This window comes from Geotrypetes seraphini, chromosome 13, assembly GCF_902459505.1.
Source record: "Geotrypetes seraphini chromosome 13, aGeoSer1.1, whole genome shotgun sequence".
NCBI classification, from domain to species: Eukaryota; Metazoa; Chordata; class Amphibia; order Gymnophiona; family Dermophiidae; genus Geotrypetes; species Geotrypetes seraphini.
In genome coordinates this window covers 33,212,083-33,239,559 of record NC_047096.1, presented here as the reverse complement: position 1 = coordinate 33,239,559, position 27,477 = coordinate 33,212,083, and the positions used below count along the sequence as shown (strand labels likewise).

At 42.0% G+C, this 27,477-nt stretch overlaps 1 protein-coding gene across 1 annotated transcript; it reads right to left on the bottom strand.

Moving 5' to 3' along the window:
• Positions 1 to 27,477, bottom strand: LOC117347793 (interleukin-18-like). Its single transcript, XM_033919173.1, has 5 exons — positions 27,252 to 27,477; positions 17,628 to 17,701; positions 5,429 to 5,578; positions 4,134 to 4,267; positions 1 to 368 (listed from the first exon to the last, which is right to left on the bottom strand). The coding sequence occupies exons 1-5, from the start codon at positions 27,284 to 27,286 to the stop codon at positions 147 to 149; spliced, it is 615 nt and encodes a 204-aa protein (XP_033775064.1). The 5' UTR covers positions 27,287 to 27,477; the 3' UTR covers positions 1 to 146.

The window sequence follows — 27,477 nt, the reverse complement described above, 5'->3', positions numbered from 1 at the left end:
TTTTTATCATAACAATTAGGTTAATTTTTTTTTTTTTTTTGGGGGGGGGGAAATGTCATATAAATGCTTCCATAAAGATCTGTATTTGTTAAGAACAGCATATTCAGAAGAAAATCAAACAAATCCCAAAACCTAAAACTAGCAGATCAGTTGTCTCTGACTATCATTCTGAGGCTTTCATCCACCTGATCCTGGCTCCTCTTTAAAGACAATTTTCTCAGGCCATTCTCCTCCTTTGATGCTAAGAAGTATCCAGTTAGTAAGGATGATTCAAAGCTGTATGCTTCCACATCCCCTTCACTGAAGGTTCTCTTATAGAAAATATACTCGCTTTTAACTCCCAAAATGTTCAGTGGAGCAGGCCCTTCCTGTATGGAAAGAGAACAAAGGTAAAATCCCTACAGACCACAGATATCTGATGCTATTTATTTCTTACAATGTAATCCCAAGCCTTTAACCCTTTCAGGACCATAAGGATCGTAGGCCAATTTTTGTGGTTTTGACGACATTTTTATGGTAAAAAGGGCTTGCAGATGCCAAAAAATTGATTTTTTTGTGAAATATCATTATTTTTATTTTAAAAAATCACACTTCTGGCTTATGGACAGTGTGGCAAGTGAATCTTCTCGTCAATCTAGCAACGATGCTAATGAATGAATGTCGGAACCAGTTTGTTTACATAAAGGCAGTATCATATGGAATCCGTACATATCAAATTTAGAACTGTAGACTATCCCAATCAAAATTTATAGGATTTTAAAGTTATGGGACAAATATGTCCCTTGGTCCTGAAAGGGTTAATGGAAGAAGCAAATAACTAGTCATCAAACACACAAGGACTAATACTGGGGGCACATACTATAGCAGGACTTGCTTATTCACTCCTGTTCTGGCTGAGATAACTTTCCTGTACCTTTCATTCATGATAGTAGTATTAAAATTGAGGATCTACCTAAACCATGCCCACTTACCTGCTTTTTGATGGTATCACCAGTTGTGACATTATAGCCCCACTCCTTTTGAATAATCCTGCACCAGACCCCACCCCTTTATATGATATCACAAGAAGTGATATCATAACTCTGCCCAGGTCACACTCCTTTTTCAAGATGGCAGCAAGTAGCGAATTACTATATGGGCACACTACTTGCTGTCATCTTAGATGGGTGACATGATGGGAAGTGATGACAATCATCTGACCTGACAGTGCCTCGTACATCAAGGGAAGAACATGCAGTTTATTTTTCCCAAACATTACAACATAATTTTAAATGTATTTTTTCAATCAAAGGGTGCTTTCTGCCATTCCTCAGAAATAAAAGGACAACACGGGTGGTGGGAGGGCGTCGTGACCACTGGGGAAGTAAGGGAGGGTCATGCCTTAAACCAGTGGTTCTCAACCCTGTCCTAGGGGACCCCCCAGCCAGTCGGGTTTTTAAGATATCCCTAATGAATATGCATGAGAGAGATTTGCATATAACCGAAGTGACAGGTATGCAAATCTCTCTCATGCATATTCATAGGCTGTTCAGCTTGGAAAATAATAATAATAATAATAATAATAACTTTATTCTTGTATACCGCCATACCCAGGAAGTTCTAGGCGGTTCACAGCAATTTATCAAATTATCAACATATCAGAGTTTACAGATAACAATAATAAAGAACAATTGACATGGAATGATGTCGTTAAGGTTAGCTGGAGAAGGGAAGAAAAGGTTGAGGGTAGTGGGAAGGGATATTACAGTAAGAAGGAGAGAGGGGATTTTCAGTGCATAGTAGAGAGGGGAGTTCGGTGCATTGTAGAGGATGGGGTGTCAGGGGTTGTGTCCGTGGAAAAGGTGAGTTTTGAGTAGCTTTCTGAAGTTGAGGTAGGTGGGGGCCTCGAGCACCATTTGGGCTAGCCATGGGTTCAGTTTAGCCGCTTGAAAGGCGAAAGTTTTGTCGAAGAACCTTTTGAGGTGACAGCTGAGACAGCTGAGGGGAGATATGATTGAAATCTATAAAATCCTGAGTGGAGTAGAACGGGTACAAGTGGATCGATTTTTCACTCTGTCAAAAATTACAAAGACTAGGGGACACTCAATGAAGTTACAGGGAAATACTTTTAACCAATAGGAGGAAATTTTTTTTTCACTCAGAGAATAGTTAAGCTCTGGAATGCATTGCCACAGGTTGTGGTAAGAGCAGATAGTGTAGCTAGAGGAAAAGCCAACCGTCTGTTATTGAGAAAAACAAGAGGGAAGCCACTGCTTGCCCTTGATCAATAGCATGGAATGTTGCTACTCCTTGGGTTTTGGCCAGGTGCTAGGCACCTGGATTGACCACCATGAGAACGGGCTAATGGATTTGATGGACCACTGGTCTGACCCAGTAAGGCTATTCTTATGTTCTTATGTCTAACTCCCTGCATCTAAGTTCTGTCTAGGAAAGCTTTGGTTATTCCAGGTCTAAACCCATCCATAACACACCTCCAAACATGCCCCTTTGAGCTCTGGACACACAGCAGCTTAGAAGTGCTACTGAATGTCCCAAAAGTTGGTTTTGATTATCGGCACTTGGACGTCCCTGCTATTAATATGTCCAGGTGCTGACTTAGGTGGGTTTTTGGACGTTTCAAGGTTTTGATTATGTCCCCCATAGCCTGCTTTTCCCTTGTTTCCCTCCTCCTCCCCTGTGTATGGTCTGTGAAGTGCAGCTGATTTGGGAACTCCCATGATACAAAACTTGAACATGTGGACCGATTTTTAAAATAGGTTTTAAAAGCTATCCCATTGCCCCCCTCAAAAGGTCTCCCGCGCCGAAAACTGGAGGTTGTCTACCCTTGAACATGATTCATTACCACTACTACTTAACATTTCTATATCACTGAATGGCATATGCAGCACTGTACATTTGACATGCAACAGGCAGTCCCTGCTCTGAAGAGTTTACAATAGTCAAGCATATCTTTGTAACATTTATGCCAATTGCTACAATACTGAGTGGAGTGGAACAGGTAAATGTGAATCTCTTGTTTATTTTTTCCAAAAATACAGGAATAGGGGGCATGTGATGGAGCTACTAAGTAGTAGATTTATAACAAACTGGAGAAAACTCGTGTAATTAAACTCTGGAACTTGTTGCTGGAGAATATGGTGAAAGCAGTTAGCTTAGTAGGGTTTAAGAAAGGTTTGACTAATTTCCTAAAACAAAAGTCCACAAGTCTTAGGAAAATCCACTGTTTAATCCTAGGATACACAGCATAAAATCTGTTTTATTCCTTGGGATCTTACAGGTACTTGTGACCTGGATTGGCCACTGTTGGAAACAGGATATTGGGCTTAATGGACCATGAAGAAGGACACAGTACTACTCAAAAGGGTCCAGAGAAGAGCGATTAAAATGGTTAAGGGGCTGGAGGAGTTGTTGTAAAGTGAGAGATTAGAGAAACTGGGCCTCTTCTCCCTTGAAAAGAGGAGACTGAGAGGGGACATGATCGAAACATTCAAGATAATGAAGTAAATAAGGACAGGTTGTTCATCCTCTCCAAGGTAGAGAGAACGAGAGGGCACTCTCTAAAGTTAAAAGGGGATAGATTCCGTACAAACGTAAGGAAGTTCTTCTTCACCCAGAGAGTAGTAGAAAACTGGAATGCTCTTCTGGAGTCTGTCATAGGGGAAAACACCCTCCAGGGACTCAAGACGAAGTTAGACAAGTTCCTGCTGAACCAGAATGTACGCAGGTAAGGCTCAGTTAGGGCACTGGTCTTTGACCTAAGGGCCACTGTGTGAGCGGATTGCTGACCCAGTGGTGGCAATTCTTATGTTCTACAATACCCTCTCCTCCCTAAGAAATCTTGTGAGGCTCAGAATAATGAATACAGTTAACATAACATAACAAAGCTCACTTTTATACCACAAAACTTTTAAGTTCTGTGCGGTTCACAGAAAGACAAGAATGTATACAAAAAATGAATACAATAAGAAAATATATCTAGTTTCCAAATGATTTACTAAAAAGATATGTTTTTAAAGAACACCAAAATTGTTGATAAGTGTTAAAGGACATAATTAAACGATTCAGATTCTTGTCCCATGACGCCGCTTGGTAGGACAGAAGGCGTTGATGAAATCTTTTAAATTTACAATCACCTTAAATCCAAGAGTTGTGTCTGTTCTGCAGTACATGATGTAGGTCTTTGATTCCTTCTGAACTGTAATTGCTATAGACACACCTTCTCTGAAACTAGTGTCTCTGTATTCATGTATGTTGACCTTGCAAGTATCTGTAGAGGAGGAAAAAAACTGAAAATCTCATATTCATGTTCAGTGCAAATTAAAGCTTTTGCCAGAACGATTTATCAGTCTGCTCTGCTTTTTTCTAACAAAAAGCAACTGCCATCATGAAGTGCAGTACAAGGGGGTACTGAAAAGTTCTCAGCCCAACCAACCAACTTCCTAAATTCTGAGCGTTATTTTGCCACTGTAGCTGAAAAGAGTGTTATCTTATTTTGTTAAGTGCCAATTTGCAGAAATGAAATTTTCTGTTTTGACATTGCTTCAAATCATTGATTGAACCATATCCACGACATTCTCTTCTTGGTTGGGCTGAGAACTTTTCAGCACCCCCTCATATATAAAAAAAGCAGTATAGTAAATATTATCACACCAATGGGAAAATAGAAGCAGAATTCTCTACAAAAACTACACACCAGTGGGATACCTCACCTCAGTAACACAGACAGAGTCTCACAAGCTGGAGACCAGCTGGTGCTGAATATCCAGATGTAGTGCTGACTAGATGCGCTATTCAAGCCTCTAATCCACTGGCGTAGCCAGATGGCTGATTTGGAGGGGGTACCAAATTTTCTCCCCCTGTCACCTGAATGCAAAAAAATATTTCTCAGCTGGTGAAAAATGAACAAGCATAGGAGGGGCCAGCAGTGATGGCAGCAGCGCGGGGACACTGCCGTGGGATGTGGAGTTTATAGAGTTCTGGCTGCCAGACTTCAGCTAGCAAATCGTAGGGAACCACACCAACTACAATAAGGGAGTCTGCTTTTTGAAAGGAGGGGCTGAGTCCAAAGTACTAACCAGATAAATTTAAAATAGCCCTTTTGCTGCCCTAATTTTATCTGGATAATTATCCTGTTAAAGGACTGAATATCTCCAATGTCTGCCCAATCCTTGCCTCAGACTGCCCTCCCTCCCCCCAATTGAAGATAAAGTGATTTGCCTAAGATTGACAGGAGCAGCAGTAAGATTTGAATCTGGCTTCTTTGGTTCTCAGCCCTTGACTCTAACCATTAGGTTACTTTTCAAGACTAGATTTGAACCTATTTAGGCATAGAGCGACCCACAAATTGTAGATTAGTCTGGATCTGTAAAAGAAAAAGCAGTCATCTTGCAACAACAAAGATGCTTCATGTGAGGAAGCCAAGTCATACCTTTATGCCTCTCCTGCATAGTCTGAGACCGAAATTCTGCATAGCTCTCTCGTACGTCTGGATACACCACCAGCGTGTCATTCAAACTGTTCTCAAACAGCACTTGTAAATTGTTGTTTTCATACTTTCGAAATGAGTCCGTTTGCCATTCTGTCAATACAAAAAGGGTCATGGATTTGATTTACTGCCTTTCTGTGAGCACAGTCAAAGCAGTTTACATATAGTATAAGCAGGGACTTTTTCTGTCCCTAGAGGGCTCAAAATCTAAGTTATGTACCTGGAGCAATGCAGGATTAGGTGATTTGCTCGAGGGTCAGAAGGAGCAGCAGTGGGAATCAAAACCAGCTTCCCAGGGTCTTAGCCCACTGAACTAACACCATTAGGCTACTTCTCCACTGCAGTGATTTTTCAGATGAATGCAAAAATTAGAAAAGATTTGTTTTTGGTACTATTTATTATGGAGTCTTCAGGCAGTTTCTCTCTAGAATCCGCTTGTTTGGAACACCCTTCCTTTGTATATTAGAAATACTAAAGATCTCAACTCATTTAAAAATAATTTAAAAACATTCCTTTTTAAAGCTGCTTTTAACCTCTAAATTCTCACCCTTCCATGTAAATTTTAATTTCACTTTCTTAAACCCTAACCCTAATGTTTTTACCCTCCCCCTTCAACCTTCTTTTTCTCCGCACTAGGAATCAAAATTTTGTAATTTTTTCCCTCACGTTCTCTCCAATTCACTCCAGTTTTGTAGTAATTGTCAGTAGTGTCAGTCTGAAATTGACCTGTGATATTTATTGTAGAAACTATATTAATATATTTAATGTTTGACCCCAATTGTACATTTTATGTAATTCGCTTAGAAATATTAAGCGAACCATCAAATTTAAATAAAACTTGAAACTTGAAACTTGAAACATGGCCTCAAAATCTGACCACTAAAAGTCAACATTGAGCAAGTTTCGTGAGCCCTGTCTAACCCAGAGAATGACATCTGATGACAAGACACAGCACTTGCTCATGAACCACCAAGAAACAGAAGTGATTAAAAAACAAAACAACTAACAAATCAAATAAGGGTAAAGGGAATGTGACTTGATATACCGCTTTTTCTGTGTGGTTACAATCAAATCAGCTTTACATATTTTAGACAGGTACTTATTATGTACCTAGGGCAATGAAGTGTTACGTGACTTGCCCAGAGTCACAAGAAGCTGTAATTAAACAGATCACATCTAAAAGTAATTCTCATGACCTGTCTTGGCTAAGTGTCAAGGAGAAAGAGAAAGACAATTAGCCCTATAAATGTAAGGCCGCTAACTGGATCTGTATTCACAGGACAGGGTTGATCCAGTCTTGGGTTTACCTCAGTTCATACTGGGACTTGCAGTCTTGTTTTTCGCAGGGAATGCAATGGGGAAATCAGAACTACAAGTCCCTGCATGCAACGAGGTAAACCCAAGACTGGATCAACCCTGTCCTGCGAATCTGGATCCAGTTTGCAGCTTTTATATAAATGCAAAAAGATAAGAATACAGTGTTACCTCGGTTTGCGAGTGCACCGGTTTGGAGTGTTTTGCAAGACGAGCAAACATTCACAAAATTGGCGCCTCGGAAACGGAGCGTGCCTCGATTTACGAGCGTCCCCCCGCGATCCGGCACCCTCCTCCCCGCGATCCGTCACCCTCCGCTTGCGTCGCATCCCCTCCCCGACATGATACGGCATCCCCCAGGCACCCACCCACCCACCTGATCACATTTCTTACCCACATTTGGCACCGGCACCAAAGCACAGGACATGTCGGTGCCGGTCCCTGAAGATCTACCTCCTTCGCACTGGGCCTTGAGCATCTGAGCATGCTCAAGTCCTTCGGGTTCCCGTTCTCTCCGAGATCCGAGAATCTCGGAGGGAACAGAAACCCGAAGGCCTTGAACATGCGCAGATGCTCAAGGCCCAGCGCGAAGGAAGCAGATCTTCGGGCATTGGCACCGGCATGTCCTGTGCTCAGACCCTACAACCAAAACTGTTCAGTGTAATCACTAAACTATGGTTGCCAATGGGACCATCAATGCCTTTACAGTCCCTTGCCTCCCAAAGATACCATGATACTTTCCAATTCAAAAACATTGGATACAGGTAACTTATCTGAAATCGTTTTTGTGATGGAGTCTGAATTAGTGCTAGAGGGTCTGTAGAGTAGGAGGATTCCGATGTTCTTGTGTGCGAGGTTGTGCTCACTTTCGAGTTTGCAGGTGATGCATCCAATCTGATAAGCTTCTTTGACTGGGTAACGAAACAGATTGGATGCAGATGATGCATCTAATCTGATAAGCTTCTTTGACTGGGTAACGAAACAGGAGAGTCCCTGGATATAGTGTATTTAGACTTCAGTAAAGCCTTTGATAGTGTCCCACACCGTAGGTTATTGAACAAAATGAATACAATGAGACTAGGAGAAACATTGACTGCATGAGTTAAAGACTGGCTCAGTGGTAGACTTCAGAGGGTGGTGGTAAATGGTACTCCCTCAGAAACGTCGGAAGTGACCAGTGGAGTGCCGCAGGGCTCGGTCTTGTACGTGACCTGACCCAAGGACTTCGAGGTAAGTTTACATTATTTGCCGATGACGCTAAGCTATGCAACGTAGTGGACAGCACAACCGTGCCCGACACTGTGAGGCAGGACCTACTTTTACTGGAAAAATGGTCAAATACTTGGCAACTGAATTTTAACAACAAAAAGTGTAAGGTTATGCATCTTGGTAACGGGAACCCCTGCAAAACATACACCCTAAATGGTGAAACCTTAATAAGAACTGTCACAGAACAGGACCTGGGTGTAATCATTAGTGAAGATATGAAGCTTGCCAATCAAGTGGAGAAAGCTTCAACCAAGGCTAGACAAATGCTGGGTTGCATCCGAAGAAGTTTTGTCAGCCGAAAGCCTGACAAACGGTTATAATACCGTTGTACAGGTCCATGGTGTTCAGTATTGGAGGCCACATTATCTAAAGGATGTGAAGAGAATGGAATCGGTTCAACAAATGGCCACTAAGATGGTCTCAGGACTCAAGGATCTCCCATATGAAGAACGTTTAAGCAGGCTGTAGTTATATTCTCTAGAGGAACGCAGAGAGAGGGGAGGCATGATATAGACTTTCAAATATCTTACAGGCCGCGCTGAGGTGGAGGAAGATATCTTTTTCCTTACAGGTCCCACGGCAACAAGAGGGCATCTGCTCAAATTCAAGGGTGGAAGACTTCATGGCGACATTAGGAAGAACTTCTTCACCGATAGGGTGGTGGATCGTTGGAATGGTCTTCCACGTCAGGTAGTTGAAGCCAGCAACGTGCTCGACTTCAAGAGATGATGGGATAAACGTGGGTTCACTCCGGAGAAATGCTTAGGGGAGGGTTCTTTTAAGGGGAGGGTTCTTTGAGTGGGCAGACTTGTTGCGCCGTCGGCCCTTTTCTGCTGTCATACTCTATGTATTCTATGTATTTTAGGTCGGGTTGGGAGCTTGAGTCTGTCTCGGCGATGGTGTATGAGTTTTTGTAGATTATTGCCAGGCCGCCTCCTCATTTGAGCTTTCTGGGAAGATGAAGAATGTTGTGACCCTGTAGGCAGAGGTGTGGAAGTCAGGGCTTTCGAAGTCTTTCAGCCATGTTTCTGTGATGAATGTCAGAGCAATGTTATTGGATGTGATTAGGTCATTTAGGATGAAAAGCTTGTTTACCACTGATTGAGCATTAACGTATATGCAGGGGATGGTGATTTCATTAGGTTTTGTTGAGCATTTTGTAGGTAGTGGGTTATTGAGGGGTTTACGATTCGTTTGTTTTCGGTGTTTGTTGTGATTGTGTTTGTTCCAGAGTATGGGAAGGATATGCTGAGGTTGTCCAATGTATCCCGTTGATTGGTTTTGAGTTTCTGGTGGACTGGGTCTTCGTTGCTTGCTGGAGGATTGTTATTATTGTTGGGGGATATGTTGTGTAAGGCTGTAAGGGTGGAGAGGAAGTATAGGAGTAAGAGGGGGCTTCAACATGAGGGTTGTCTTGACTGTTGTTTTGTCTATATTTCTGCCTGTATTCCTGACTGAGCTCTTTTTGGTTTTGTTCATCGCAAGTGGCATCAGGCGAAGGAGCTCGTCTCCCATGCTCTTCCCTTCTGCCTCCCCTGCAGCCGCTGGACTGTACTGGGCTGGGGCAGCTGTCAGCAACAATAGAGCTGCCCTGAAGAATGTAAAAAATCAAAAGTTGGCGCTATAATGGGCGTCGGGAGGCGGAGCTCGTTCTCCCACACTTTTCCCTTCTGCCTCCCCTGCAGCCACTGGACTGGGCTGAAGAGTGTAGAAAGACAAAAAGTTAGCGCTGCAAGGGGCGTCGGGAGGCGGGCTCATCTCCCACGCGCTTCGCCGCCTGATGCCCCTTGCGACGAACAAAACCAAAAAGAGCTCAAACAGTCAGGAATACAGGCTCCCTCTCCCTTTGTCTTGCATGTGACTCCCTTTACCCCGGTTTAGGGCAGCTGTTCCTCGGATAGTCCTGGCCCTGGCACTCTATCCCTCGCGGCACAAAAGTCTCTTTGGCTGAGGCGGGGGTCTCAGTGCGCTCACTTCCTGAGTCTCGGTGCAGGCCACAAGCCCTGGGATCTTCGTTACCCTGGGCCCGAGTGAGGATCGCGATCTTCAAGACAAAAACTCCCCGAGAAAAGAAAAAGAACCAATGGTAGGCACAGAGCAAAAAAAAAAGGAAAAACATGCTTTGTGGTCTGCAAAAACAAGCTAAATTAGCGAGCTACTTAATCATGCGGCCATCTCCAGAGACTGTGAGCAATATAGATCATTAGAATGCACTATTTATTGATAGGTATGCTATTGTCAATATTCCCCTGAAACAAAACCCTTTTTATAAACCTATTGAAAATGCACAGGAAACTAAATAGCACAGGAAACTAAATAAAATGAAAATTTTTGGTCTGCAAACTCCTTACTTACTACTTGGGAGGGACCTTAGGCATCTGAGCCAATCAGGGCCTTAGGCCCCTCCCCGTATATCACATGATACACCGAGGAGGGGAAGGTCTGCCATTTTGGACTGGCGAGCCTTGGAGCTGGAAGGACCATGCCTCCCTCCTGCTCTCTTCAGACAAAGTTACTGGGGAGGGGGAGGTTTGGAGGAGCATCTAGAGGCAGGAGGGAGTGGGCATCCCTCCTGTCTTTTTTTAAGGGAAGGAGGGGGAGGGCAAGGGATGGTTCGGAGGGGTGGTACCTGATACTGGGAGGGGGGATCCTCCGTTGGCAGGAGGGAGTGGGCAACCCTCCTGCCAATTTTTTCTCGTGTGGAGAGGGGGGGGGCTCGGCATTGCAGGAGGGAGTGGGCATTTCTCCTGACAATTTTTTCTCACGCAGAGGAGGGTTCAGCATGGCAGGAGGGAGTGAGCATCCCTCCTGCTGATATTTGCTAGCAGGGGGTGGAGTGGGGTTGGTCCCTGGTTTCAGTTTGTCCAGGGATATTGGGAAGGGCTGTCATCAGCAGGGAGGGGCTTTGTTTTTTTTAATGGGGCAGATATTGTGAATGTGTAACACACACACAGCATCTGTAACCATTAAAAAAAAAAAAAAAAAAAAAGGTATGGCCTGTTATGCATATTTTTGTGTTGGTAGGAAAGGTAAGAGACTGGTCTTGACCAGTCACTTTTTTCAGAATGCTAAAAGTGATCACTTTTTTTGTGCATCGGGAAGCCATGTTAGAGCATCAAATGCTCTATTAGTTTACATGGTATTTCAATATTAATGACCTTATATGCATACCTGGATCAGAGAATGAGCGATCCTGCAGAAAACCATATGGTGAGCTGTTTTCTGCATCAGGCCGGCAAATCCGATCATTGCTAAACCACTGAAAACTAGTTTAGCGATGATCGTTTGAGGTTTGCTGACTTTAGTGCATCTAGGACCAGATGACCATTGGAGGGCTTATATAATGACCCCTCCCAAACACCCCCAGTGATCATGGGACTCCCTCCTTCAAACTAAACAGCACATACCTGTCTCTAGAATAGAACAGAACAGTGGGGCAACTGGTATAGGGAAGCCAAGTAGAGCATTACACAGGTAGGTGTCTCAAGTAGCCAGGTGGGTGTACTAGTGAGCCATAGAGAGAAGAAACCAGGCCCATAAGCCACTGCAACCACTACATTTATTTATTTATTCGATTTTTAGCCCGTCCTCCCAAAAGAGCCCAGAATGGGTTACAAAGTACATCCATAATAATCCAGACAGAGCAGAGATGACATTTTACATAAATTACAATATAGATGACAGGTTACATAAATTACAATATAGACATGACAATAAAACATATGTACTAAGTAGCATCTGGTGAAATTAAGTGACAAAGGTGAGTTGACTGGGTGGCATTTCAGGGTGAATGACTTTAAGGCGCTGGGTTAGTAAAGAGGAAGGTTTTCACGGCCTTCCTGAAGTTCCAGAGTCCATCTAGTGACCTGACAGATGGAGGGATTGTGTGCCAAAGTTTGGGTATGAAATGTGAGTAGGAGCGTTTGCGGGCAGTTTCAGTTTTGAGGGAGCGGCCAGAAGGTATGGTCAGTCGTTTTTCTCCTTGGGACCTCAGTGGTCATTTATACAAATGTACTCATCAGTGCAAATATATGCAATTGAGGTATTATTTGTCTGTGGCCAGAAATAATTATCTAACAGTACATGACAATGAAAACTGTTGCTACAATAGACTAATTTTGGAGTCAAAATAGTAATGATCCATTTCCTGCTCAGCAATCTGTATCACTGAATCAAATATTGCACAGAAAAGTAAATTATTACAATGCTATTCAGAGGTATTGTGTTACATTTTATAATACAGATTTGTACAGTAAAAGTGTGATACAGTACTTGACTGAGGTTTGATTTTCCAGGTTTTAAAATTATATACAAAATTGGAATATCATCTGGCCAAAAAAAATGTTCTAAAAATGATTGAAAAACTATTTAAAACCCAACAGATTAGATAGTGGAAAAACATAACAAGAATGCTTGGTTATTGCTTTATTGGAATAAGAGGCTACAGTGCTGCTTAAAAAAAACCCCAAACAGCTGTTGACTAAAGCAGCCTTGAACCAGCCTATGTACAAAACCTACATTTTTAAACTTGCTGTTGTTGATCTATGCCATAAGCTCCAACAGTAGAAGCACTACGCATACAAAAGGCAGAACCACAAACAAACTGGTTAATAGGACATAAGCATTTTCTTAGCATCTCTGCTGGCAACTCCTTCTTTAGACGTTCCATCTGCTCCACTTGGAATATATTAGGCTGTTCAGGATTCCAATCATATATCCTGTCATAGATTAATCCATCAATTCTATATTCTCTTAGCTTATGCCTGTTTTCAGGGTCATTGGTATCATCACCCCAACAGAAAATAACTAAGCCTTTAGACTTGGTCTCTGTGGATGTCTCAGTAGGTCTTCTGTGTGAACATTTATTCCCAGAAGGTCTTCAAACTGAGCAAAACTCATGGCAATAGGAGTTGAACGGCTTCTGAGATCCATCAACTCTGGATATACGTTAGATTTCCCCTGTGTCAAAAACAATACTGGATACTTATTTTGTTTGTGTCGAATCATTGTACACACATCTGCATCAAAGGAAGAGATTATAATCCTCCGCATTCCAGCATTTTGAAGTATAATTTTAAGAATGATATCCAAATACAAATTCATATCAAAGTATGTTGATAGATTGCCATCCCAAGTGCCATCTTTTTGATGACTAATCCATTTAATTTCAATATTAAAGCCAACATCTTCAGGCAGAGCTTCCAATACAGTTTGAAGAGAGGGAAATGGGCAGTGATCAGATGGAGAAACCTCATCTTCTGTAACAGACAGAGGATGGTCTTTTAACTTCAGTGCAGTCGCATGAGTCAGTTTTAGTAACTGCAGCTGATTATAAGTAAGTTCTTTAACTGGGATTTCAAACAATTCTAACGACTCAGCATTATGTTTCTTTTTCATTGAAATACAACAAGTTAAGTCATGATATATTAAAGGAACACGATCCTTTGAGAGTTGCACATCAAATTCCACATATGCTGCTCCATGGCTGGCAGCATTCTTTAATGAAGCGATTGTATTTTCACGAACTTTAGAAAGGTTTGCAGTTGTAGTAGAGTTTCCAGCTCCTCTGTGTCCAACATCTAAAGGTATTCTTGGCTTCCAATACTTTGAAAATGACTGTTTCATGTCACATTCATATCCTTCTATTGGTTTAATAATAAGGTAGTCAACTCAAACTTTTCCAATTGTTTGCCTTGAAATTCTGCTCATGATGGGAAGTATAAGAATTCCATTGCTCCTCCCATGCACTGCAATGGTAGAGGATAACAGGCATGCTGTGCCCACATGTCCTTGGAGTGTATCACCCTGTACTACTGTTTCGCTTAAATCTTCCTCAAAGAAGTCAAAAATTAATTCCAAGTTATCTGGTTCCATGGTATGTATGCTGTACTCAGTCCATCGATCAGGTTGCAAAGCATAGCCAAATTCAGGTTGGGAGTGTCGAGATTTGAACTCATCATCGCTAACTAGAGAGATCTCCAAAGTGGTTGACATCTTCGGAAGAGGCGGCAAAATCTTATTTTGGTCGTCGTCATCCTCCTCCTCCTCTCAACCTTCTAATGTCAACTTCACCCTAAATCTAGATTTTTAAAATTTTTTCTTGGATATAGACACAGGCTGTTTTTCAGAATAATGCAGACGTAATCTAATCTCTGTCTGACATGTCAGCCATCCGGAATCCACAGTTTCAACGCCATCGCATTTTCCAAACTGTCCATCATTTATAAGGCATTTATGGTGGAAACTATGAGCCCTCCAAACCCCTACTATACTGCCATATAGATACCACCTGCAGCAACAAGGGCTATTGGGGTAGTAAACAGGTTGATATAATAAGTTTTGGGGGAGTTTTTGAGGGTTCAGCATAAATTATAAGGGAATTATAGTGAGATGTATATCTGGTACCTTTTCAATGAAGTTCACAGCAGTGCCTGCTTTTTTTCTTCACAGCAGTACCTTCTAAGTGCCTCACTGCTCTGTTAGTATGTCTATGTGGCCAGTTCATTATAATACGCAAAGCACATTGGGTGGTCCTGTGTAAAAGTCTGTAACTTCACCTTGTTTAAAGATCATCTCATTCCACTCATCATATAAGTGCAAATAGTAAAAACAAATAAATCTGTAAAATTTTGTCTGAAATTCCAAGTGGTTCCTGAGAAAATTTCAAAATCTTCTAGTGGATTACACATACTTTTTATTTTCCTCACTCGTATTTCAGCACTGCTCATTATCCAGATAGAAGTGCTGAATAGATTTAAATGCCACAGCTGGGGATTAAAAAACACAGACTGACCGCAATGCCTGATTATTGACCCTTTGATCTTGGTGAATGTACACATTTTGATTCTGGTATTATTATACCTTAGAGCAGCTTTTGATACCATTGAACATTTTATTTTGCTACAGTGGTTATCCATGCTGACAATTTCTAATTTGACTCTATAATAGACAAATCAATTTTTATCTGACAGTGCAATAACCCCCCTCCTTTACAAAGCCGCGCTAGCGTTTTTATCGCCGGCTGCGGTGGTAACAGTTCGGACGCTCATAGGCATTCTATGAGCGTCAGAGCTGTTACCGTGGCAGCCGGTGCTAAAAATGCTAGTGCGGCTTTATAAAGCAGGGGTTAAGTTAGGTATGAAAGAAGACATCTAATTCATACCCACTTAGCTGGGGAACGCCACAGGTTTTGTTACCTCCTTTATAATTTAGGGGAACCCTTTAACATGGTGGATCCCAAACCTAGTTCTGGAGGCACCCCAACCAGTCAGGTTTTCAGAATATCCATAATGCTCTATCTCAGGGGTGTCCAACCTGCGGCCCAAGGGCCGCATGCAGCCCTGTGAAGTATTTTGTGTGGCCCTGGTTGAGGGCCATTCAATGTTTTCCTCTGCTGCCCCCGGATGTTTACAATCTTGCTGGCTCCCTCCTCTGTCTTGCTTCAGCGTTTGCATGTTTGTGCGGCCCCAGAAACATTTTTTTTTGGCCAATGCAGCTCAGGGAAGCCAAAAGGTTGGACACCCCTGCTCTACCTCGTTTTTAACAGTCAGTTCTGTGCTGCCTAGTAAAGAATGACACAGGGACAAATTTGTCCCCATCCCCACAGGAACTCAATTTTCCTGTCTCATCCCCGCGAGTAATGGCACTGTCCCTGTCCCTATTCCTTTAAGCTCTACTTTAACTGCACAAGCCTCAAAAGTGTTTGAGTCTTGTGCAGATGAGGACAGAGCTTGCAGGAATGGGAAAGGAAAAGAACTCGACGGGATGGGGAAAATGAGTTTCCATGGGGGAAAAAATTGTCCCCGTGTCATTCTCTATTGCCTAGCCCTAGTAATTCAGACATTCAGTATTGCAAAATCAGATATTGAAAAATGCCTGACCAAACAGGTAGGTTTTTAACAGCTTCCTAAATTGTAATGTTTTGCTGATGGTTTTAGAGGAAAATTTAGGGAACAGTAGTTTTTAGGTAGAAGTTGGGTTTTTGTGAGGGTGGATTACTGGTTGTTAAGTATTCTTATTTATGGCTGGGTTTTGTTATCTACAGCAATTTATATTTTGTTTGTATTTATATGTTATGAAAGTGTCTAGTGGGGTAATTCCTTAAGTTGGCACCTCACTTTAGGTGCTCCATTTCCCTGCATTTGGCACCAATTCTATAATGGCATCAAGGAATTCCATTACAGAATACTAGTGTATGAATGCATTAGATTACCCACATTTAGGCATGCCCTCTTATGCCATGTCAATGGCAGACATAAGCTTGACACGCTTAAGTATGCCAAGTGATCTGCATAATTTTAAGTATTCTATAGACTACACACGTACCTGGGAAACAACTCTATGGTCTACTTCAACGAATGCAAGAAGTGTATGAAAAACCTTTCATACACTGAAAGATTGGAGAGACTGGGGCTCTTCTCCCTGGAAAAGCGGAGACTCAGAGGAGACATGATAGAGACCTACAAGATCATGAAGGGCATAGAGAAAGTAGAAAGTGATAGATTCTTCAAATTTTCAAAACATATAAGAACAAGAGGGCATTCGGAAAAATAGGAAGGGGATAGATTCAAAACAAATGCTAGCAAATTTTTCTTTACTCAGCGTGTGGTGGACACCTGGAATGCGCTTCCAGAGGACGTAATAGGACAGAGTACGGTACTGGAGTTCAAGAAAGGATTGGACAATTTCCTGCTGAAGAAAGGGATAGAGGGGTATAGATAGGGGGCTACTGCGCAGGTCCTGGACCTGTTGGGCCACCGCGTGAGCGGACTGCTGGGCACGATGGACCTTGGGTCTGACTCAGTGGAGGCATTGGTTATGTTCTTATGTTATGTTATGTCTACCCATAATCTGTCAACATGTATTCCTTCTCGCGATTGTCAGGCTTGAACAAACTTTTTTTATCGGGGGCTGCATTTTTATATTTTGTAACATTCGGGGGTGGGGGGGTCAAAGCATGCATTGTTGTACTTGTATTTTGTTGAATGTTTCATCATATAGTGGCAAAATAGGATGGTGTGTTGTCCCCTTCCTAGTCTTATTCCAGTTTCTTTCCTCACACATGGTTTCATCTACAGAACAAGCAGCGAGATTCCTGCTTTCCCACTGCGACATGGCTCTCTGCAAACTTGAGCCATGTGGTGCTGGAAGTTCGGGTTGGTCTCACAGCTTCAAGTTTCACGAGACTTCCAGCACCAATTGGCTCAAGCTTACATAGAGCCAAGTTGTGGTGGGGAAACAGAAATGCCTCTGCAAGCATCACGATAATTGCCGAGCTTTTGAGAGCCAGGAAAAAAAGCACTTGTTTGGCCGGATTCTGGTCCAGGGACCACAGATTGGACAAGCCTGAATTAGTGCTATGGCAGTTAAATGCTACTTGATAGAATAATTTCTACTGTACATAGGATTCTAACTGCCTTTGACATGGCCAAGTGGTGTGTACCTCTATGCGCTAGGTTATAGAATTGCCCTATATATTTTTTAACACACTCTGGAGTTTTTCAAGTAAGACAATATAAAAATTAATTTAAAAAATTTAAAACAAAGGGAGATATGTTACCTTGAAAGTAAAAGATTCCGTTCTCTTCTTTAATGAATAACTCATCTAGGTTGTTCGTAGTTAATGTACAGGAACTAAAAAAGACAGAAATTACGGTAGTCACATTCTATGAAGAAATGTCTTTTTAGGCTTCTTTGCAGGGACTATTTTTTAAAATTTAGATTATTCATCTACCGGTATGTATACGTTGATCTACACCAGCATATCACAATGGAGGGGCCTTAGGTGTCTGAGCCAATCAGGGCCTTAGGCTCCTCCCAATGTATCCCAGGATACACTGGGAAGGGTGGCTAAGGCCCTGATTGTCTCATATGCTTAGGCCTTGGGACTTTTTAAAGTTCAACTTACATAGACATACTTGTGAGCTTGAATCTAAGTAGTGAAAACATTGCAGTCTGGTTTGATATGTGTACTCTTTGGACTGAACTATGAGGAATACCAGGGCAGCAAACCATTGGACTAGGCAGGGGACTTACCCTTGAATATAATCCGATGACTGATAAGTTTTTTTGGGGTAGCACTTGCTACCTGATAGCAATGCCTTTGTCCCTCCCCTTCCCCCAGCTATGCCACTATCTTTTGAGCGGACCAGACCCCAAGCAACAGCAGCAGCTCTAATAACAAAATTTAACATGGCACTCCTGTCAAGTCTCCCACATTCAATGGGAGACTCCACTTCAATGGTTCATCTCCCGCACTCCCAATGGGGAATGAAGAACTTTCACTCAGCAGTCTCCTCCTCCTCCATCAGCAGCAGGAAATGACATTTTATTAAAGCCTCTTCTGTTGCTGGAGGGAGAGATGGTTTGTTGTTGCCATGGCCGCAGAATTTTGGTGAGCCAGATGATTAGGGTTACTAGATTTTACATCAGTAAAATCTGGACCCCTAGACTCATCTCCAGGCCTGCCCAGTTCGACCCATCCCCGCCCTGTTATGCCCCATCTCCGCCCCTACTGCCTGTTCATTGGGCAGGAAGGCATCCACGCATGCACAGATGCGATGACATCATGCATGTGTGACATCACCGCGTTGCATGTGTGGATGCCCTCTCCCGATGCTGCTTTTTTCATATAGAAGTTGGCGGCATGCCTTCGGCTGTCCTTTGCCGGAACTTTTCGCACATGCTTAGAGCAGGTGCAAGAAGTCCCAGCATCTGCTTATATATGTTGTGGTTTTTTGCTATGATTTTAATGTATAGATCATTTATGTGAGCATATTAAATCATCTCAAATTTTTATAAAGACTAAAAAGATTGAACACATATACATAGTTATACATACATACATAGTTGGCTGCTGCAAACAGGAGGAGGGTGAATCAATTGGTAACTTTACCACACATTTGAAAGAGAAAGCAGCAACATGTGTGTGTATAATACAGCTGATTCAGGATAAACCAGACCTTGGCATATATCACTGCCTACTGAGAGATTGAAAATTAGTGACAAGAAAATGAGATGAGGATTGGTTGCTGGCAGTGTTTGACTGTAATTGCTAGTGAAGCAGTGTGAATACTGAACCTTATGAAGGTAACTACTGAGTTTTTTCAACATTTTTTTTTTGCTACTGATGCAAATATTTGGCTTCGTTAGGCTGCAGTGACCTTTGGTTCGTTTCTATTTTCTTTCCATTATCTGTTTACTTCTGGCAGTGTTTGGATTGAAGCAGCCGTGAGAGCTGTATGTACACAGACTTTTTCTGGGTCTGACGACTTTTTGAGTGGTATCTTTTTTGGAATCATTGAATTGGCATATCACAGATGACGGTTGATGCCACCTGATGCAGGCTTTTTATGCTGAAACATGGTCCATGTCTGGCCTTTGTCAACTTTTTTATTGACTGGATATTGAATAAATTTGTCATGTCATGAACTCCTGAGTAGTTTATTACCTTTTTAAGTTTCAAGTTATTTGGTCTTGATATACCGCTTTTAAATGCAAAGCGGCTTACAATTATACAGATATTTTAAAAAATATATTTTAAAAAATATAAAAATGGTAGAAAATAGACTGACATAAACAATACAGACATAACGTGCTTCATAAGGGTAAGTGTGAAGGATGCATTGCATGAAACTAATAGAAAGGGTAGAATGAAAGGGGTAAAGGGAGTCTCATAAGTGGTAAATCCTAGGAATAGATCTCATAAGCATCTTTGAAAAGAAATGTTTTAAGACTAGATTTAAAGTTGGTGAGGTTACACAGAAGAATGACAGCTCCCACAATAAATGACAGCAGACTAACCCACCTGTAGCCAAATCTGCCTCGTGTAGGTACTGGAGCAATGTTCATAAGAGAGAAATAACAATGCTGAGTACAGTTCATGCAGTAGCCTAGTGGTTCTCAGCCCTGTCCTGGAGGACCGCCAGGCCAATCGGGTTTTCAGGCTAGCCCTAATGAATATGCATGGAGCAGATTTGCATGCCTGTCATTTCCATTATATGCAAATCTCTCTCATGCATATTCATTAAGGCTAGCCTGAAAACCTGATTGGCCTGGTGGTCCTCCAGGACAGGGTTGAGAACCACTCCAGTAGCCTGAATCATTTCGCAAAACCGTGCCAACAGAGCAAAAAGTGAAACATAGCTATGAAGTTGCATAAAATGGAAGTGATATGCACATAGATGATGCACATTTGCTCTCTACTGATTTGATCTTCTCATAGGAGTGCTCTGGCACTACTGGGGCAATTCTGTAGCAGGGTACCCCCTTTTAGGTACCCCAAAAATGCAGTACAGGAAGTGCCTATTCCATAATGGCATCTGGGTGCCTTGATTATGTCTATAAAACAGTAGCATAAACGTGCATTTATGCACCCAAATTAAGGTGAAACCATTTATGCCAGGCCAATGGCAGGTGTACACGGGCATGCCTAAGTGTGCCATGTATTGCATGTAACTTATAGCACTGCATTAGTTGTGCACATAATTTGGAGACACACTCATGTCCTTCCTATACTCTGCCCAGTGTATGCCACCTTGCATAGGCTTTTCTGTATACTTGCTGCAAGTGCCTAGTTATAGATTTGCTTTCAGATGAACAAAGAGACACAAAACGGTTTGTGAATCTCAGATTAAGTAACATACTACAATCCTGTCAGCTGGATTATGGGCTGACATGTAGAGCGTAAATCTATAAAACGGGTGTTAATAGTTGTGTGCCATATGCATATGTAACTGACATATACTCAGGTGTGCGCACATACAGGCGTGCATTCCCAAATTTCCACCTACATGCCATTCGGTAACTAGGTATGTAACTTGCATAGCCTGTATCTGACAGGTGAACATTCACATGGGCAGAAGTTGGATGGGTCTGAAAGTTACACACATCTTTGGTACTTAAGCGCATACATTTTTACTAGCTGTATGGCTAGCATATGTGTTTGCATTTAACAGGATGCACATGTATATAGCTGAAAATACAAAGCCATCCTCTTTTCACAGGGATCAAGAGCGGATTGAGATAAAAAAGGCCAAGTCCATGGATATAAAATCTACTCAGTGCTTCTTTGAGTTTGTAGTGTACCTAGCAAAATTCCTGCCACACCCATTAAAGGTATGTAAACCTAGAATAACACTTCTGGATATGGATGCATTGAGCCCTGGGTTCCAAAGCATTATTAGAAAGGGTAGGGAAATAAATTCCTTCTCATAGGTGCATTGTTTTAAAGTACTAACCAAGATGGTTTTGATACATTGTAGAGTGATTCTAGTAAATATGGGCTTGGGTATTGCCTAATGTAAGAGAATCAGCCATAACCTCTACCTCTACAGCATTTAAAATCAACTGATCAAAAATAAATGCAACTTAGAAAGGAATGTTGAAGCATTGTGCTTGCCTGCCATTATTTTCATCATTCCCTCTACTGCCATGATATAATCACAGCAAAAGCTAGAGCTTAATTTGTATATCACGAGTAGATCGGAGAAAGTCATAATGCCGCTTTATAGAGCAATGGTCAGACCACACTTGGAATACTGTGTCCAACATTGGTCTCCCAACCTAAAGAAGGATATAAAACTGCTGGAGAGGGTGCAGAGACGAGCAACGAAGCTAATAAGAGGTATGGAGAACTTGGAATATGAGGAACGACTCAAGAAACTGGGACTGTTCTCCCTTGAGAAGAGGAGGCTGAGAGGGGACATGATCGAGACGTTCAAAATGCTGAAAGGCATCGATAAAACAGAGCACGAAAATAAATTATTTACATTGTCCAACGCGACACGGACACTTTACTTTCTACAGATCGCGCCTCTTTTTTATAATTTTTTTTGGGTGGCGGGGGTTAACTTTTTGGCGGGGCTTATCTGGAAAAGATCCGGAAATTTTATCATAATTCATAATAGCCTTTTTGCTACATTTTTCCCTGTGACTTTACAGTGCCTATCTAATATTACTTTTTACTATTAAAATCTGCCATTAGGGAACCCTTTTTTTTTTTTGTTTGTTTAGATGCATTGGGAGAAGATTTTTGGGAGTTATGTAGTTTTGGCTGCCCAGACCCTATTTATGCACCAGTCTTTAGGTTATCCTTCAGCCCCACTGATCTGAAAGGTCCACAACAGAAACATAGACACCTACATGTCTTTATAAAATACTACGTAAGCAGCATAAAGCACAACTATCTTGTATATGCATAGATTAACATGTGCTTACTTGCAAACTCTGCCCCGTTGCACACCATCATGCTATGTTGACTGCAACTTTATAACAAACCATGTATGCATGGAAATAATTATAAAACTACCCCCAAATGAATAACCTCAAGTAAAGAATTCAAAGATACCCCTTCCTTTACTAACGCTTAGCGCATGTATTAGCGCTGGCAGCAGTGGTAACTGCTCTGACGCTCATAGAGTTCCTATGAGTGTCGGAGCCGTTACCGCTGCTACCGGTGCTAAAACCCGCGCTACGTGTTAGTAAAGGAAGGGGATAATCTGTAAAGAGTGTTCCAAGTTGGTCACTGTATACACCAGGGGTGTCCAACCTGCGGCCCAGTGAAGTATTTTGTGCGGCCCCGGTCGAGGGCGGTGCAGTGTTTTCCTCTGCTGCCCCCGGGTGTTTACCGTCTTGCCGGCTCCCTCCTCTGTCTTGCTGCAGCATTTGCGCGGCCCCAGAAACATTTTTTTCGGACAATGCGGCCCAGGGAAGCCAAAAGGTTGGACACCCCTGGTGTACACTGTTTTTTTCCAGCTGTCACACAAACCTCATATCAGCCCGCATATAACTCAATAGCTGGAGCAGCTTTCAATCACTCTGGCTCATCAACACAACACAAGAAGTCAGTCTCATACCACAGGAATTGTCACTGAGTGCCAAAATATTTATTGATCATCTGCCAATTTGGGTTGCATCACCTTGATCCTTGGGCTTGGCACTGCCTGATTTTTCCCAGGGTTACAGAGAGGCAAAGTCATCTGTAGCAGGAAGAGCATGATCAGCTGACCTCAGACTTCTCCCACCTTCCCTTAAAGTGCTTCTGCCCGGGACATAATGGAGAGGTTCAGGCTTAATTTTTTTTTTCTAACCAAATCTGGACTATTTGTTTCTTTGTTGTCATTGAAAGAGAGATCCCACAGAAACTGTAACACATTTGCATACCCATGTTCCAAGCAAGCAAATAGCAGTCCTGGCTGGGTAACTACATCAATGGAGCCAGGCTGACCTATGGCGCCTTTCGGAAAGTAATTAAAACCGTACTGTTTGACCGATTCATCTCCTAATCAGAAGTCTCACTAAATTTATATTTTTCTTCTGTCTATTCCTTGTGTAATATGTTGTACCTTCACCATTTACTTTCTGTAATTCGATGATTGTCCAGCCCTTTTCGATGTGAACCGCCTAGACTATGGCGGTATAGAAGAATAAAGTTATTATTATTATAGTTGAATCTTTGCATAGCTTTGTTTTCAATCATAAGTTCTTTGTGCAGTTCAGTATCACATACTAAAGACCATTATTATATGACCCCAATGCAGGCAAAGGCTGAAACATTGTCTTATTTAGAAACATAGAAACATGATGGCAGATAAAGACCAATGGCCCATCTAGTCTGCCCATCCGCAGTAACCATTATCTCTTCCTATTGGCTAAGGCTCTTTACACCTGCATTGTGATGTCATAGAACTTCATGATTATAGAAACATAAAATTATAATGGCAGATAAAGGCCAAATGTCCCATCTAGTTTGCCCATCCATAGTAACCATTTTCTCTTTCTCTCTCCGAGAGATCCCACGTGTCTATCCCAGGCCCTTTTGAATTCAGACACAGTCTCTGTCTCCACCACCTCTTCTGGGAGACTGTTCCATGCATCTACCACCCTTATAGAAACATGATGGCAGATAAAGGCCAAATGGCCAATCTAGTCGGCCCATCCACAGTAACCATTATTTCTTGCTCTCTCCGAGGGTCCTCAATAAATATTTTGGCACCTGTGACAATTTCTGTGATCTATTATTGCATCTATGGTTGACTCCTTGTGGTGTTCGGCTGTGATCTACATTCTTGATGCGGTTCCCCTTCATTCTTGATCAGGCTGATGCAAGGCTGCTAGGCTTCCTATATGAATCTTCAGTTTTATGCTCCTTTAATTAAAGTTCAGATCCCTCTTCCCCATATCCAAGAATCAGATATTTAAACCAAACAGTTATGATCAGTCCAACACTAACCCTCCAAGAATAAAATTGTAAAAACACATAACTGAACATCGACTCGTCATGATATTACATATTCTCCCTCCTCCCTGGCATCACTTTTGGTCCCTTATGGTCCATCCTGGTCACTCAGATCAACCAACGTGAGGCTGCTCATGATTCCTTCCGCTTTTCATATTCCCACATCTGGCTCAGAACAAAGTTTTGTGTGGAAACATTTCTTTAGAGCTTCCATCTGTCCTTTGTCTACTTTCTTCCTACTCTAGGGGCTCATTTTACTAAGGTGCGCTAGGACTTTAATGCGTGGAATAGCGCGCACTACATTGCTGCGTGCGCTGGACCTTAATGCCAGCATTGAGCTGGCGTTATTTCTAGAAGCTTAGTACAAGGTAATTTCCTGCCTGCGCTAAAAACGCTAGCGCACCTTAGTAAAAGGAGCCCTAGGTTTCAGATGGCACTTAAAACCTGGCTGTTCAAAAATGCCTATCACCTAGCTTCTAGAGTAGCTTTCTAATATGTTGGGTTGGTTTTTTTTAAATATTTGTATAATTGTTGTATTAAGGTGACTTATTGCTGTGCTACTGTAATTCACTCCTACTTAACATTACACAAAAAGAAAAACAGAGATTGCAAATTATACAAAACACAGCTGTTAAATTAATTTATAATGCCAAAAAGTACGACCATGTCACTCCATTACTAAAGGACGCTCATTTGCTCCCGGTCAGCCATCGGATTAATTTCAAAATTCTTATGCTAGTACACAAAACCTTATCCTCTAACGAACCACAATTTATTTCCAGAATGCTCATTCCTCATAGTAGCTGCCGATCTCTCCATTCAATGACACAAAACCTCCTATCTGTACCCTCCTTGAAAATCATAGGCATCAGAAGACATGAAATGTTTTCGGTGGTAGCCCCTCAACTCTGGAACGCACTACCACAATACATTAGAGATGAAAAAAACATTTCTCTGTTTAAAAAAATGTTAAAAACATATCTTTTTAAAGATGCGTTTGGCTATTAACACTGAGATTTAACTCAGGAATCTTCTAATTTTTCTTTCTTTTAATTTTTCTTGTTCTTTTCCCGTCCCTTTTGTTTTCTCCCTTTTTTTGTTTTTCTCTTTTAATTTAATAAATTGTAACTTTTCCCCGCTTTCCTTATGTTTCACGTCAGTCTTTTTGAGTTGAAAAATACATGTTTTACCCTGTTAGTCTCCTATTCTTGATTTTATAAACTGTACATCGCTTAGTAAATTTTAATAAGCGATTTATCAAACAAAATAAAAAACTTGAAACTTCCCATTCTGTTTCTCCTATATTTTGTTCATTACCCCTGGATTCTATATATGGTGCTCAAAGCTGTATGGCCAAAATTGGGCATGTGCCCAAGATGCGTTCACATCTTAATTGAGTATCAAGCCCTTAATTAGCAATAATTGGGCACTAAAATTCATATACTGCAGTTAATTAGCTTCAGTTAGGATTTGTGCATGCATCTGGCTGTACGCCAGGGGTATCCAACCTGCAGCCCAAGGGCCGCATGCGGCCCCATGAAGTATTTTGTGCGGCCCCGGTCGAGGGCAATGCAGTGTTTTCCTCTGCTGCCCCCAGGTGTTTGCCGTCTTCCTTCTCCATCTTGCTGCAGAGTTTGCGCGGCCACAGTTTATTTTGTTTCCGGCAAATGCGGCTCAGGGAAGCCAAAAAGTTGGACACTCCTGCTGTACGCCATTCTATATAGCTTGGCGCCTAACTTTTACAGTAAGTATCTGAAAGGGGGCATGACTAGGGGTATGTGGAGGGAGTTCAAAAAAGTTACATGTAGATTTACAGAATACGGCTTGAGCGCACACAAATGTGGTGCCAGCATTTACATCTGGTTTTACCAGGTGTAAGTCTGGTACCTGAAAGTTTGGTGTGGGAGTGTGCTGTGCACAATTCTATAAAGCGCGCATGAGCTTTGTAGAATTGCATTTAGCACTGATCATCTTGGGACATCGAATTTTGAGCACCAGTTCCTAAATCCAATTCCATATTTTTTTCTGACTGCATTCTCAGGACTGTAAACTGCCTCAATGTCCTAGGATGATGTAATGGTATGACAAACATACAAATAAACAAAAAAACTATGCTTCATTTATACAGCAGATACACAATGAGGACAATGTCTTAAAAGCACGTACCCTGCAGGTAAAAGTACATGCTGACGGTTCTTCAAATCTGAGTGGGTATTAGGATTTGCTTTGACTGCAGCTGCTTTTTGCTAACCCCAAGAAGCTGCCTTCCCAAGGTGTCTGCCTTGCTTTTCTAATGTTTAAACCAGCCCAGACCACAAGCACTTTCAAAATTTATTGGGGGGTGGGGGGGGGGGAGAAGAATGTGTCGAGTAAAAGGGCAAGAGGCAAATGGCAGATTCTAGTGAAAGAGGACAGTGTAGATGCAGTAGGCAAAGGCTGAGGAAGAATTGGTGAGAGCAGGGTGCAAATGCTAGGGATAATGATTGCTGGGGAAGATATGATAGAAGCAGTCTGGTGATTTCTGAAAAAGTGAGAAATGAAGGATTTGTGGAAGCAACTGATAAAGGAAGGGAGAGGAGGCATCACATCAGTGAAGACCGAGGTGGAAAGAATGGAGCAGTGGGAGAGAGAAAATTCAGTGGAATGGTAGGCGAGAGAGCTGAAAAAAAGCTAGGGAGAAGAGAAAAGATGAGATGGCAAATAAAAGGAAGACAGAAGAAACAACCGAGAAGAGAACGAGGGAGAAGACGGAGCTTGGTGCTTGAGTCCCTGATGGTGGCAGCATTTCGATGGAAACAGCTCTCGGGTTGGTGGGGGAAGTTTGCAAACAACACAAAGCTGACTTGCAAAATTATGCGTACTACAGCAGTCCACACTTGCAAATGCACTCGAATAATGCAGAGAGAACGTGGCAAAGATGCAGCGTAAGACGCACTCAAGACCTACCTAGCAGGCTGATCGGGCTGTGCCTGTCCTTCCATAGAAGAAGTTTTCAGTCTCCAAAGAAAGCTGTTAAAATGAGAGCAGCTTGTTTCGTCCCAGTGCAACAGTTTTCTTCAACAAAAGGCAAATGAGTGAATTGAGGATATCCTACGGCTGACGTCAAGATCTGGCTGGGTTTTTTTCACTACTTCAAGGAGCTGGACTTAACTGTTCGCAGCACTTGTGGACT